Source organism: Crotalus tigris, unplaced genomic scaffold (assembly GCF_016545835.1).
Source record: "Crotalus tigris isolate CLP2741 ecotype Arizona unplaced genomic scaffold, ASM1654583v1 scf7180000020968.1038771, whole genome shotgun sequence".
NCBI lineage: Eukaryota > Metazoa > Chordata > Lepidosauria > Squamata > Viperidae > Crotalus > Crotalus tigris.
In genome coordinates, this window is record NW_024098284.1 from 247,259 (window position 1) to 261,673 (window position 14,415).

Here is a 14,415-nt window from a genome sequence, read left to right on the forward strand (position 1 = left end):
CCTCTCTCCCTCCCTGTTCTCTCTTTATGCACCCTCCCTCTCTGTCTTTCTGCTTATCCTTCCTTCCATCCATCCATCCATCCATAAATCACTCAAGGTGGATGGTCAGTTTCCTGATTCGGAGAGTCCCTTGGGATGAATTTGGCCAATCCCTTTGCGAAAACAACTGCAATGTTACATCCTTCTGAGCTGTGGATAGACTGACCTGCTTTGACCTTCTGAGAGTCTCCCTGGTGTTGGATTTATGTCCCGTAATAGTTTGTTTGAATAAGCCACGATGGGCCAGATTCACTCATCCGGAAAAGCAGAGCCAAGGATGTAACCTTGTGCTATCGGTGCAGTGTGTAAACTCAGCCAGAGTGTGGCTCCCCGGGTCGTTGTCATTAATTATTATCATGGTTCCTTGCATAAGCCAGATGTTCAGACTGGATTTGGCATTTTTGTCCACTTCTTAACGACCTGCCAGAGGCAGATGTTCATGTTGAATAACATTAAAGGTCTCGTGGCAGGTTGTCAGCTGTTCCGAATGAAGCTGCCTTCTGCAATTGACTGACCGGGATTTTGTCAATGTCCATGGTTATTGCTATGGCTCCTCCCACAGTCAGCCAGATGTTCAGACCGGATTCGGCATTTTTAATCCACCTCTCGAGTCCTTCCCAGGACCTGGGATGGGCAGATGTTGTCGTTTGATAGTGTTACTAATTGCTGGGACACGGATGGAAGCAGTTCCTAGTAAGGGCGCCTTTTGCAATTGACCGATGGCAAATCTGTCAATGCCGGTGATGGTGTCCAAGGGGTGCTCCAGATGTTTTGGGATTCCACCCAAGGCCCCCATCCCCTTTGATGCCACCTTTGCTTTCTTTTGCCGCAGTCGCCCTCCTTCTATTTGCAGGTCTTGTTGTGTGATGTTCTCCCATCCTTTCTCTTTTCTTCTGCTCTCTGTGCAGCTACAGCCGTGTTTGCTAGCCGGACTTTTTTTTGTTATCGATAATTGTTAAGTCTACAAGGTGTTGTGTTGTTTGAATTCTTATGTCTCAAGGCACTTTAGCTTCTTCATGACTTTCTCTACAAATAAGTCCTCGGCTTACGACCGCAGTGGAACACAGAGTGTATGAAGCTAAGCGAGAAATGGGTTTAAGGGCGTTTTTGCCCCATTTTACGACTTTTCTCGCCCTGTTTGTTAAGCGAATCACTGCCGTTGTTAAATTAGTCACACAACAGTCGTTAAGCGTGTCTGGATTCCCCCCATGGACTTTGCTTGTCGGAAGGTCTCAAAAGGGAGATGATTGCGACCGTCATAAAATACGAGTCAGTTGCCAAGTATCCAAATGTCAATCACGTGACCACGGGCATGCCGCGATGGCCGTTAAGTGTGAAAAATAGCCCTAAGTCACTGTTTCCAGTGCCGTTGTAACTTCGAATGGACCCTAAACGAACTGTCGTAAGTTGAGGGCAACCTATATTTTATAGTCCAGCAGGTCTTGCTTGCAGGCAAATGATTTTTCTTGGCAGATTTTCTAATGCAGCATTTTTGCTGTTTTGTCATGACATTATATGTATGTATGTATGTATGTATGTATGTATGTATGTATCTATTTATATATGGAATGGAATGGAATAGAATAGATATTGGAATATAGAAGAATAGAATAGAATAGAACATAGAATGGAATAAGAAATAGAATAGAATAGTATTGATAGGATAGAACAGATAGAATAGAATAGGGAAAAGGAATAGAATAGAGAAAAGGAATAGAATAGAATGGAATGGAATGGAATAGAATAGAATAGAATAGAATAGAATAGAATAGAATAGAATAGAATAGAATAGAATAGAATAGAATAGAATAGAACAGGGAATAGAATAGAATAGAATAGAATAGAATAGAATAGAATAGAATAGAATAGAATAGAATAGAATAGAATAGAATAGAATAGAAGCTGGAAGGGACCTTGGAGGTCTTTTAGTCCAGCCCCCTACATCATCTCAGACAGGTGATTGTCTAGTCTCTTCTTAAAGCTCTCCAGTGATGTATTATTATTAGTAGTATTGATTATCACACAGTCAGCCAGATGTTCAGGCTTGATTTGGCATTTTTGTCTACGTATCGAGTCCTTCCCAAGGACCTGGGATAGGCAGATGTGGAGGTTTGATGGCATCACAGATCTCATGGCAGGATGGAAGCAGTTCCTAGTAAGGCCGCCTTTTGCTATTGACCGATGACGAATTTGTCAAGGAACGGTTGCTGGAATTGGGTAGGTCTAGTTTAACGAAGAGAAGGACGAGGGGGGACAGGATAGCAGCGTTCCAATCTCTCAGGGGCTGCCCCAAAGAAGAAGGAGTCAAGCTATTTTCCAAAGTGCCTGAAGGCAGGACAAGAAGCAACGGATGGAAACTGATCAAGGAGAGAAGCAACCTGGAACTAAGGAGAAACTTCCTGACAGTTAGAACAATTAACCAGTGGAACAACCTGCCTCCAGAAGCGGTGAATGCTCCAACACTGGAAGTTTTTAAGAAGAGACTGGACAGCCATTTGTTTCCTGCCTGAGCAGGGGGTTAGACTAGATGATCTCAAGATCCTTTCCACTCTGTTACTCAGTTAAGACGAGGGGGGACATGATAGCAGTGTTCCAGTATCTCAGGGGCTGCCCCAAAGAAGAGGGAGTCAAGCTCTTCTCCAAAACAACCAAAGGCAGGACAAGAAGCAACGGATGGAAACTCACCAAGGAGAGGAGAAACAACCTAGAACTAAGGAGAAACTTCCTGACAATGACGAGAATTAACCAAAGGAACGGCTTGCCACTTGAAATTGTGAATGCTCCATCACGGGAGGTTTCTAAGAAGAGATTGGACAACCGCTTGTCTAGAATGGTATAGGGTCTCTTGCTTGACCAGAAGACCTCTGAGGTCCCTTTGTTATTCCAGGATTCCGTAAGGGTCTCCTGCTTGAGCAGGGGGTTGGACTAGAAGACCTCCGAGGTCCCTTCCAGCTCGGCTATCCTGCCATTCCTTACGATGCCCAGAGGAGTGAGCAGAGGTGCTGGAGTGAGATGTGGCTTCAGCGTTGGGACTCACCCCTGTTCCCCCCCACACCCCTACACCCCTTCCCCCCCCCCCGTAGCTTGAGGGTTGTGTAAGGGCTCCTTTGTTGTGGTTGTGGAAAGGTGAAGGAGACCAACCTGGCTTGGCTTGGGGGGGGGGCAGGCAAGGCCAGCCGGCCAAATTCCACAGCGGCTTTTCGCCCCCAGGGGTTGGGGAGTGAGCTGCCCCCCTTGGATTGTTTCCTGGTTGGCAGGCGCACGTGGGTGACCCCCCCCCTTGCCCCCACCCCACCCCAGGCTCTGATGGTGGAGGACAGGAGAGGCTTCAGACAGACGGTGACCCTTGGTCACCAGCAGCTCCTCATGCATTCCTGGCCGCAGGCTCAGCCTTTACCCTCCCACACACACAGCAGGGGTGTCTTAAGGCACCTCCAATCACCTGGATTTGGGCTGCACCTGTCCGGGAAGGTGGGTGGGGGGGTGGGAGCACCTGGGGGGGAGTGGGGAGAAGGGTTAGAAGATCAGAGGACCAGCCACGGAAGACGCCTCTCAGCTGCTCATGTCAAGCAGGGGATTAATGGCTATTTAAATAGCAAGGAGGAGGAGGAGGTGGCGGTGTTTGGCCGGGCGAAGGGCCTGGGATGTGCAGGGAGGAATGGCCCACCGCCCCCCACACACAGACACACACAGACACACAAACACACACAGTGAGACAGATGGCCCGGAGGCGCGCCTGGAATGCCGCCTCCTGGATGGTTTGTTTTCTGCTGGGCTGCTTTGGGATGCCTTGGTGGGTCTCTCTCTCTCTCTCTTTTGAGGATGCCTGGGTGGGGGAAGTGGTGGGGGGCTTAAGGGGGCAGAGATGAAGGAGGGGGGCTCCCGGCTGCGGTGGGTGGAGGAGTTTGGGAAAGTCCGAAAAGAGAGGCAGTGGGTGCCGTTTCTAGGGGGGGGGGGGAAGGTTGGCCAAAAGCCTGCTTGGGTTCTCGTGGTGGCTGATGGCGTTCGCTAGCTGGGTCGTGAAACGTCTGCAAGGAAACCACCCAGCTCAGAAAACACCAAGGGTCCCACAATTGTCCTCCTCCTTCCTCCTCCTCCTCCTCTCTGCAAACCCCACTGCCTTGTAACCCTGATGATGTTGCCTAGTTGGGTCATGAAACGTCTGCAAGAAAACCACCCAGCTCAGAGAGCACCAAGGACCCCACAGTTTTTTTCCTCCTCCTCCTCCTCCTCCTCCTCCTCCTCCTCCTCCTCCTCCTCCTCCTCTCCAACCCCCCCTCCCATCCAGTACTGACGATGTTCCCTAGATGGGTCATGAAACTGTAAGGAAACCACCCAGCTCGGAGAGCACCAAGGACCCCACACTTCGCAAATATTGTCCGTTATTAAACGTGTGTATTAGATTTAGCATTAAGAAAATCAAGATCATGGTATCCGGCCCTCTCAATTCCTGGCAAATAGATGGGGAAGAAAGGGAGGTAGTGACAGATTTTATCTTCCTGGGCTCCAAGATCACCACAGAAATGAAAAGACGCTTGCTCCTGGGGAGGAAAGCTATGGCAAATCTAGACAGTATACTAAAAAGCAGAGACATCACCCTGCCAACAAAAGTACACATACTCAACTGGTTTTCCAGTTGCAATGTACGGCTGTGAAAGTTGGACCATAAGAAAGGCTGAACGACAAAGAATGGAGGCCTTTGAACTCTGGTGCTGGAGAAGACTCCTGCGAGTCCCCTGGACTGCAAGGCGATCCAACCGGTCAGTCCTGGAGGAGATCCACCCCGACTGCTCTTGAGAAGGCCAGATCCTGAAGTGGAAACCCAAGTCCTTTGGCCACCTAATGAGAAGAAGGAAGGACTCCCTGGAGAAGAGCCTGATGCTGGGAAAGATGGAGGGCAAGAGAAGAAGGGGACGACAGAGAAGGAGATGGCTGGATGGAGTCACGGAAGCAGGAGGCGTGAGCTTCAGTGGACTCCAGAAGATGGCAGAGGACAGGAAGGCCTGGAGGAACATTGTCCATGGGGTCGTGATGGGTCAGACACAAATTCGAAACTAACAAGAACAAGGCAAAATTACGCTCCAGCTTGGCTTTATTGAAAGAATTTGGAGATTCCTTCCTTTAAGCCTGTCTGTCGGATGTGATGAATAGCGGGCCAAAAATGCCCGGACAAATTAGGGCAAGAAAAATCTCCTTTTTCATCGTGATGCCAACGTTTTGACTGAGGTTTACAAACCCTTTGCAAACCTTATGTAAGCGCCTTTGTGTGTTGGCGAGGCCTAGACCAACGTCGAGAGACAAAACGTGGAAATAAAATGGAACTTTTTCAACGCAACGCCGGTGCATTCCATTCAGCTCCTCTTTGAAAGGGGGGATTTTTGTCTCCCGCGTTGTGAAATTACATACCAAAGCTAAGAAAACTGTGACGGCTGAACTTCCCCTGTTGTGAATGGCCGTGGTTCTTATCTTGCATTCGAGCTTTGCTGGGAAGGCCACGAGCCTATTGTGCGTCTTGAATTCTATTGTGCATTTTGAGGGATCCCGGCGACGTGTGCGTACCTGCCTTCAGATGTCGCCGAGGTTTTCGCTTCGCCTCCGTGAAAATAAAGGCGAATCTGCCGGAGAAGTTGCTTTTTCTGCTTGGAATGGGGAAAGCAGGGACCCCGCGCATTTAGCCCGGAGCTGAAATGACATTGATTGCAAACTCTGGAATTTGTCAGGAGGGGTGGATTTGATTGAGGAGGTGGAAGGAAGGAAGGAAGGAAGGAAGGAAGGAAGGAAGGAAGGAAGGAAGGAAGGAAGGAAGGAAAAAGGAAAGGAGAAGGAAGGAAGAATAGAATAGAATAGAATAGAATAGAATAAGGGACAGAATAGAATAGAATAGAATAGAATAGAATAGAATAGAATAACAAATATAACAGAATAATAGAGCTGGAAGGGACCTTGGAGGTCTTCTAGTCCAGCCCCCTGCTCAAGCAGGAGAACCTATATCCTCTCAGACAGGTAATTGTCCAGTCTCTTCTTAAAAGCCTCCAGTGTTGGAGCATTCACCGCTTCTGGTGGCAAGCTGCTCCGCTGGGTGAATTGTCCTCACTGTCAGGAGGTTTCTCCTTAATTCCAGGTTGCTTCTCTCCTCGCTTAGTTTCCATCCGTTGTTTCTCGTCCTTCCCTCTGGTGCTTTGGAGAACAATTTGACCCCCTCTGCCTTGTGGATGGGGTTCTTTCTCGATTGTGGGGTCCTTGGTGCTCTCTGAGCTGGGATGTTTCATGACCCTCCCCCCAGGTAGCTTCATCAGTCCAAGGGAGGATGGGGTTTACTTACACCGAGTTGCTTGCGCTGCCAACCTTTTGGAGGGTGTAGTTTCCCCGTTGTCATTCCTTGACTAGAGTGCTGTTTTCTCCTTGATCGTTGGTTTGGTTGGTGTTAATCCCTGCTTATTCACTGAAGAGCTTACCTAGAGCCCCAGGGACCCCACAGTCGTCATCGTCCTCCTCCTCCTCCTCCTCCTCCTCCTCCTCTTCCTCCTCCTCCTCCTCCTCCTCCTCCTCTCTGCAAACTCCCCTCCCTTCTAGCACTGACGCTTTTACCTAGTTGGGTCATGAAAGGTCTGCAAGAAAACCACCCAGTTCAGAGACCCCCAAGGACCCCACAGTCCTCCTCTGCCCCCTCCTCTCCGCAAACCGCTCTCCCTTCCAGCACTGATGGTGTTCCCTAGTTGGGTCATGAAACGTCTGCAAGAAAACCACCAGACTCAGCACCAAGGAATCCACAGTCATTGTCCTCCTCCCTCCCTTCCTCCTCCTCCTCCTCCTCCTCCTCCTCCTCCTCCTCCTCCTCCTCCTCCTCCTCCTCTTCCTCCTCCTCCTCCTTTCCACAAACCCCTCTCCCAACCAGCACTGTTCCCCAGTTGGGTCATGAAACATCTTCAAGAAAGCCACCAAACTCAGCACCAAGGATCCTACAGTTCTCCTCCTCCTCCTCCTCCTCCTCCTCCTTTCTGCAAACCCCTCTCCCTTCTAGCACTGATGGCATTCCCTAGTTGGGTCATGAAACGTCTGCAAGAAAACCACCCAGCTCAGAGAGCACCCAGGACTCTTGAGTTGCAAAGATTCTCTTCTCTTGGCGCCTTCTTTATTAGAAGCTGACCCCCCCCCCTGCCTTTGCATGTCGTCCCAGGTTGTTCCTTGTCTCATAGGGAAAACCCAAGGCCTAGTAACTGATTTGCACCTTTGTCTCCTCTCTTTCCTCCTAGCCACAGTACACCAACCTGGGGCTCCTGAACAGCATGGACCAGCAGATCCAGAACGGGTCTTCCTCCACCAGTCCGTACAACACAGAGCACGCCCAGAACAGTGTCACGGCCCCGTCGCCCTACGCCCAGCCCAGCTCCACCTTCGATGCCCTTTCTCCGTCTCCGGCCATCCCCTCCAACACAGACTATCCAGGGCCCCACAGCTTCGATGTCTCATTTCAACAGTCCAGCACTGCGAAGTCGGCCACCTGGACGGTAAGTCAGCTTTGGGGGGGGGGGCAGGGGAAGAGTTGGGTCTGGTTGGGTAAGGGGGTCCCCAGAAGGAAGGAGGCGAGGACAGCTGGCTTTGGCAGAGAAGCAGTCCTGTTGCTTACCCTGCCAGAGTTGCGGGGATGTGTGTGTGTGTGTGTGTTTTTTATCCTTGGTAGTTCTTGATTAGAGGGTTGTTTTCTGCTTGGCTGGTTTGTCTGGTGTTGTTCCCTGCTTCTTCACCGAAGGGTTGACCTAGCTGGGTCCTGAAACATCTGCAAGAAAACCAAACTCAGAGAGCACCAAGGTTCCTATAGTAGTAGTCTTCCTCCTCGTCCCCCCTTCTCCTCTTCCTCCTCCTCCCCATAGACCCCCCTCCCTTCTAGCACTGATGATGTTCCCTAGTTGGGTCCTGAAACATCTACAAGAAAAACACCCATCTCAGAGAATACCCAGGACCCCCACAGCCCTCTTCCTCCTCCTCCTCCTCCTCTTCCTCCTCTTCCTCCTCCCAAACTCCCTCCCTTCCAGCACTGATGATGTTCCCTAGTTGGGTCCTGAAACATCTGCAAGAAAACCACCCAGCTCAGAGAGCACCAAGGATCCCACAATCCTTCCTTCCTTCCTTCCTTCCTTCCTTCCTTCCTTCCTTCCTTCCTTCCTTCCTTCCTTCCTTCCTCCTCCTCCTCTTCCTCTCCTCAAACCCTCCTCTCCTTCCAGCACTGATGAGGTTCCCTAGTTGGGTCATGAAACGTCTGCAAGAAAACCACCCAGCTCAGAGAGCACCAAGGACCCCACAATCCATCCATACTTCCTTCCTTCCTTCCTTCCTTCCTTCCTTCCTTCCTTCCTTCCTTCCTTCCTTCCTTCCTTCCTTCCTTCCTTCCTTCTCCCTCCCTCCCTCCCTCCCTGCCTCCCTCCCTTCCTTCCTTCCTTCCTTCCTCCTCCTCTTCCTCTCCTCAAACCCTCCTCTCCTTCCAGCATTGATGAGGTTCCCTAGTTGGGTCATGAAATGTCTGCAAGAAAACCACCCAGCTCAGAGAGCACCAAGGACCCCACAGTCCTTCTCTTTCTCCACTCGACAAATCCCACTTCTTTTCAACACTGATTATGTTATTTAGTTGGGTAATGAAATGTCTGCAAGAAAACTATCCAGCTCAGAGAGCACCAAGGATCCCACAGTTCTCCTCCTCCTCCTCCTCTCTGCAAACCCCCCTCTCTTCTAGCACCGATGATGTTGGGTCATGAAATGTCTGCAAGAAAACCACCCAGCTCAGAAAGCATCCAGGCCCTCCATAGTCTTCCTCCTCCTCCTCCTCCTCCTCCTCCTCCTCCTCCTCCTCCCAACTGGTTAAATAAAAGGAGAGATTGTGTCTCTTTCCTGCTTATGTTTTCTCATGGGCTGCTGGGGTGATGGGGCTGTTGGAGGGTGTTGGGAATGTAGGACAGAGCTCATGCGTCAAGCCGCCATCAGGCCGTGTTCCTAGAAACCTGGTCTGCAATTAAAGCCAGGGAGATGGTGATTTTCTCAACTCTTATTCATCTCGGTCGTTTGCAAATGGCAGATCCTCTGGGCACCTCTGGAACATCGCATTAACAGGCAGTCCTCAGCTGATACGCCAAAATTGAGCCCAGATCTCTGTTGGCTAAGTGAAACCTTTGTTGAGTGAGTTTTGCCCCGTGTTACGACCTCTCTCGCTACAGTTGTTAAGAGAGTCCCTGCAGTTGTGTAAGTCACACGGTCGTTAAGCGAATCTGGCTTGGCTTGTCAGGTCGCAAAAGGGGATCACGTGATCAACATCCAGTTGCCGAGCCTCTGGATGTTGATCACGTGGCCCTGGTCACAAGTGGGAACGACCGTCGTAAGTTGCTGTTTTTGTCGCTGTTGTAACTTCGAACCGTCAGGTTGTAAGTCAGGGACTGCTTGTATTTTAAATCTTGGGAGGGTCTGTAAGGAATAAGTCCTTTTTTGTTGAGCAGACCTGGGAGCGTATGGGACAATCTAAATATTCTCTCCAAATTGTCACAGAATTGTGTTGTTGTTGTTGTTGTTTTAAAAAAAACGTGCTAGGAGGAGACACAGAAAAAGTGTGTGTGTGTGTTGGAATCACACCAGCTGTTTCTCCTGCTTCCACCTGATTTTGGGTCGTGTTGACCACGGTTGACCTCTGGAATCTACTACCTTGTAGAGAAGTTGGAGATTCCAAAACGTGCCTCTCTATCACGAGATAGTTGAGACAGCAAGGAAGAAGGATTTCTGAGGACTTTCCTTGAAAAATACACTGTGTAGAGCAGGGGTAGGCAACCTTGGCTCTTTTATGACTGGTGGACTTCAACTCCCAGAATTCCTCAGCCAGCCTGGCTCAGCTTGGGAACCTCTCCCTTTCCCCTCAGCGTGGCTGGCTCAGGAATTCTGGGAGTTGGAGTCCACACGTCTTAAAGTTGCTGAGGTGGAGAAACAATGGACTAGGCCAGGGATAGGCAACCTTGGCTCTTTTATGACTCGTGGACTTCAACTCCCAGAATTCCAAAGCCAGCATGGGGGAACTATGGCCCTTTCATGACTTCTGGACTTCAACTCCCATAATTCCTGAGCCAGCAGGGGGGAACTATGGTCCCCTCATGACTAGTGGACTTCAACTCCCAGAATCCCTCAGCCAGCAAGGGGGAACTATGGCCCCTTCATGACTTGTTGACTTCAACTCCCAGAATTCCTGAGCCAGCATGGCTCAGCTTAGAAACCTCTCCCTTTCCCCTCAGCGTGGCTGGCTCAGGAATTCTGGGAGTTGGAGTCCACACGTCTTAAAGTTGCTGAGGTGGAGAAACAATGGACTAGGCCAGGGGTAGGCAACCTTGGCTCTTTTATGACTCGTGGACTTTATCTCCCAGAATTCCTGAGCCAGCATGGAGGAACTATGGCTCCTTCATGACTCGTGGACTTCAACTCCCAGAATTCCTGAGCCAGTATGGGGCAACTGTGGCCCCCTCATGACTTGTGGACTTCAACTCCCAGAATTCCTCAGCCAGCCTGGCTCAGCTTGGAAACCTCTCCCTTTCCCCTCAGCATGGCTGGCTCAGGAATTCTGGGAGTTGGAGTCCATGAGTCATCAAAGAGCCAAGGTTGCCCAGCCCTGGGATAGGAGTTAAAGCCAGTTTCTAATCCAGGATGTTGTCATCCTTCTTCCCAGCTCAGTCGGGTCGAGAACAGGGTGTAGGGCTACTTTAAACCAAGGTTCTCCAAACCGGGAACTTTTAAGACTCGTGGACTTCAAGTCCCAGAATTCTTAAGTCCATCAGTCTTAAAGTTGGTAAGTTTGGAGAGCCGTGGTTTAAATTATTCTTAGTGAGTTGTGCAGCTGTGGATTCAACAAAGTGAGGAGGACACCTGGCAGAACCTGGTGGCTGCATCTTGCTAGGGTTGAAGGAAATGTTGGAATGGAATGGAATGGAAAATGGAATAGAAAATGGAATAGAAAATGGAATAGAAAACAGAATGGAATAGAAAACAGAATGGAATAGAATATGGAATAAAAATGGAATAAAAATGGAATAAAATAGAATAGAAAATGGAATAGAATAGAATAGAATAGAATAGAATAGAATAGAATAGAATAGAATAGAATAGAATAGAAAAGAAAAGAAAATGCAATAGAATAGAATAGAATAGTTGGAAGAGATCTTGGAGGTCTTCTAGTCCAGCCCCCTGCTCAAGCAGGAGACTTTATTGCATCCCAGACAAATGGTCATTTAGTCTCTTCTTAAAAACCTCTAGTGATGATGCAAGCACAACTTCTGAAGGCAGGTTGTTCCACTGGTTAATTGTTCTCACTGTCAGGAAGTTTCTCCTTAGTTCCAGGTTGTTTCTCTCCTTGATGAGTTTCCATCCGTTGCTTCTTGTCCTGCCTTCAGGGGCTTTGGAGAATAGCTTGACTCCCTCTTCTTTGGGGCTGCCCCTGAGATACTGGAACGCTGCTATCCTGTCCCCCCTCGTCCTTCTCTTTGTTAAACTAGACAGACCCAATTCTTTACACGTTTTAGCCTCCAGCCCCCCCTGCGATCATCTTTGTTGCTCTTCTCCGCACTGAATCTTGCCTGAATCTGGGAGAACCAAGGGGAATCCTGACCTCATGGCTCAAAGCCTGTGTTGTGTGTGAAGGCTTTGAGTCCCATCCAGATGTGTCAGCCTGCACCCTTCATCTTCAGGACGTTGGTTGGCCATCATGAGTTTGTCCAGCGGGTGGGACACTCAACTGTCCTTGCAAGTGAAGGTCTTGCAAGACATCCATGCAACCCTTTCTTTTGTCTTCTACAGCCTGTTTTTTTGTTGTTGTTGTTGTTGTTGCTGTCACCCTTGGACTTTCCCAGTTGTCTTACTTGGCCCTAAGTCAGAAGATATTAAGATCTCATCGCTGGGCTGCTTAAGTCAACCGCTTCTTGTTTTCACTTTGCCACTTGATGTGACTCCAGGGCTCTTCAGCCAACAATCGTCCTTTCTCCTTTCTCCCTAATGACAGGTTAGGGACCAACCCAATGGAAGTATCTCTTAGGTTGCCGTGACCTACTAAAAGTTTTAATTGCAGGCTGCTCCACCCAAGGAGTCCTGAAGTTTGAAGGCTCTTCTCCTCTCCGTTGCCACCAGCTCTTCCAAAGGTGACTCAGATTGGCAGAGAAGATTTTATTTTTTATTAGGCTTTCTCTCTCCACCTCATTTCTTTCACCTGGTGGGTTGGCCAGCGTGCTGGGAACTGAAGAGAAGAAGGGAGGGAGGGAGGAAGGAAGGAAGGAAGGAAGGAAGGAAGGAAGGAAGGAAGGAAGGAAGGAGAGAGGAAGGAGGGAGAGAGGGAGGAGGGAGGGAGATGGGGAATGAGATGTGTAGGAGTAGTGGCAGAACCTGGGGATGGAGTCAAAAGAGGAATCAGCGTAGAATCCTTACGTAGCCACAAGCGAAAAAAGTCCAAACTCCCTTGAATTCTTGGGAATTCAAGGAAGGAAGGAAGGGAGAGAGGGAGGAAAGAAAGAAAGAAAATGAGAGAAGGAAGGGAGGGAGGAGGGAAGGAAAGGGGAGGGAGAGAGGAAGGAAAGAAAATGAGAGAAGGAAGGAAGGAGGGAATGAAGGAAGGAAAGGATAGGGAGAGAGGAAGGAAAGAAAATGAAAGAAGGGAAGAGGAAGGAAAGGGGAGGGAGAGAGAAAAAGGAAGGAGATGATGAAAAGAAGGTAGGTAGGAAGGAAGGAAAGCAAGCAAGGAGATGATGGATGGAAGAAAAGGAAGGAAATGAAGGAGAGACGGAGGAAGAAAGGGGATGATGGAAAGAAAGAAAGAAAGAAAGAAAGAAAGAAAGAAAGAAAGAAAGAAAGAAAGAAAGAAAGAAAACCTCAACCACACAAGGAAAGTCTCCCACCGTTCCTCCACCAAAAGCTGCCTACCTACTCCTACACCTAACACACACACCACATACACATTGTTGCTGGGAACACAATTTGGCAACTGGTGCCGGGAAAAACCAGTTGCGGGAACGGTGGAAATAAACCTCCCTTTTATTTCCCCCCCCCACTTTCCCCTCCCTGCCCTTGAGAAAAAAACCAATATTTTTTCCTCTAACACTGCTGTCTCTTGCTACACACCCGTGTGTGTCGGGAAAGGAAAAAAATTCCAGCTGCAGCCTGCAAAGCGTAAGAAAAGCCCACCACAACCCCCCCAACTGATTCCTTACAACAGGTCCCTTAGTGACCGTTCAAAGTTAGAACGACGCTAAAAAAAAAAAGCGACTTAACGACCGTTTTTCACACTTACGACCATTGCAGCATGCCCCGTGGTCACGTGATCAAAATTCAGACGCTCGGCCAGTGGGTTCATACTTACGACACTCCAGAGGGGTCCAAAAATTGAGATCTTAGGGTTTGGAGAGAGGGGGATCTTAAGGGATCTTCAACACACACACACACACACACACACACACACACACAAACACACACACACACACAGATACACGCACACACAAACCAGTTTTTTTAGAGGACAAGCAGGGTTCAGGCCGAGCTCCCCCTTAGGATTGCAGGCTGATTAATGCAGGCAGTCCTCAACTTACAACAGTTCTGTTTAGTGACGGTTGGAAGTTACAGCGGCACTTTAAAAATAAAACAATAAAGCCTATTGAACGAGATTATTACTATTATTATTATTAGGTATAGGGTTTCCTGCCTGAGCAGGGGGTTGGACTAGATGGCCTCCAAGGTCCCTTCCTCCAACATCATCATCATCATGATTATTATTATTATTAGGTATAGGGTTTCCTGCCTGAGCAGGGGGTTGGACTAGATGGCCTCCAAGGTCCCTTCCAATATCATCATCATCATCATTATTATTAGGTATAGGGTTTCCTGCCTGAGCAGGGGGTTGGACTAGATGGCCTCCAAGGTCCCTTCCAATATCATCATCATCATCATCATTATTATTAGGTATAGGGTTTCCTTGCTGAGCAGGGGGTTGGACTAGATGACCTCCAAAGTCCCTTCCAACAACAACATCATCATCATCATTATTATTATTATTAGGTATAGCTTTCCTGCCTGAGCAGGGGGTTGGACTAGATGGCCTCCAAGGTCCCTTCCATCATCATTATTATTATTATTATTATTATTATTATTATTATTATTATTATCATCATCATCATCTCTGACAAAAGTCATAAAATTGGGCACGACTGGCTTTGCCGCCACCTTGCTTAGCAAAGGAAAACCTTGTTTCCAATTACGGTCGTGAAGCGGAGGACTGCCTGCCATTTTGAAAGCGACGCCATTTTAGGATGGAGCAAATCCGACTGGTTCCCACTCAGAAGGGTTTCCGTCCCCCTTTTAAAATGGGGAATATTTCCG

The 14,415-nt window shown here is 48.8% G+C and overlaps 1 protein-coding gene across 5 annotated transcripts in view; it reads left to right on the top strand.

Annotated features, from left to right (window-relative positions):
* TP63 (tumor protein p63) overlaps positions 1 to 14,415 on the top strand; it is a 160,648-nt gene that overhangs the window by 64,946 nt on the left and 81,287 nt on the right. For all 5 annotated transcript variants that reach the window (XM_039369088.1, XM_039369089.1, XM_039369093.1 and 2 more), the window contains one exon: positions 7,293 to 7,547. In XM_039369088.1, coding sequence (XP_039225022.1) covers positions 7,293 to 7,547 — 255 coding nt within the window. The remainder of the gene's footprint in view (positions 1 to 7,292; positions 7,548 to 14,415) is intronic.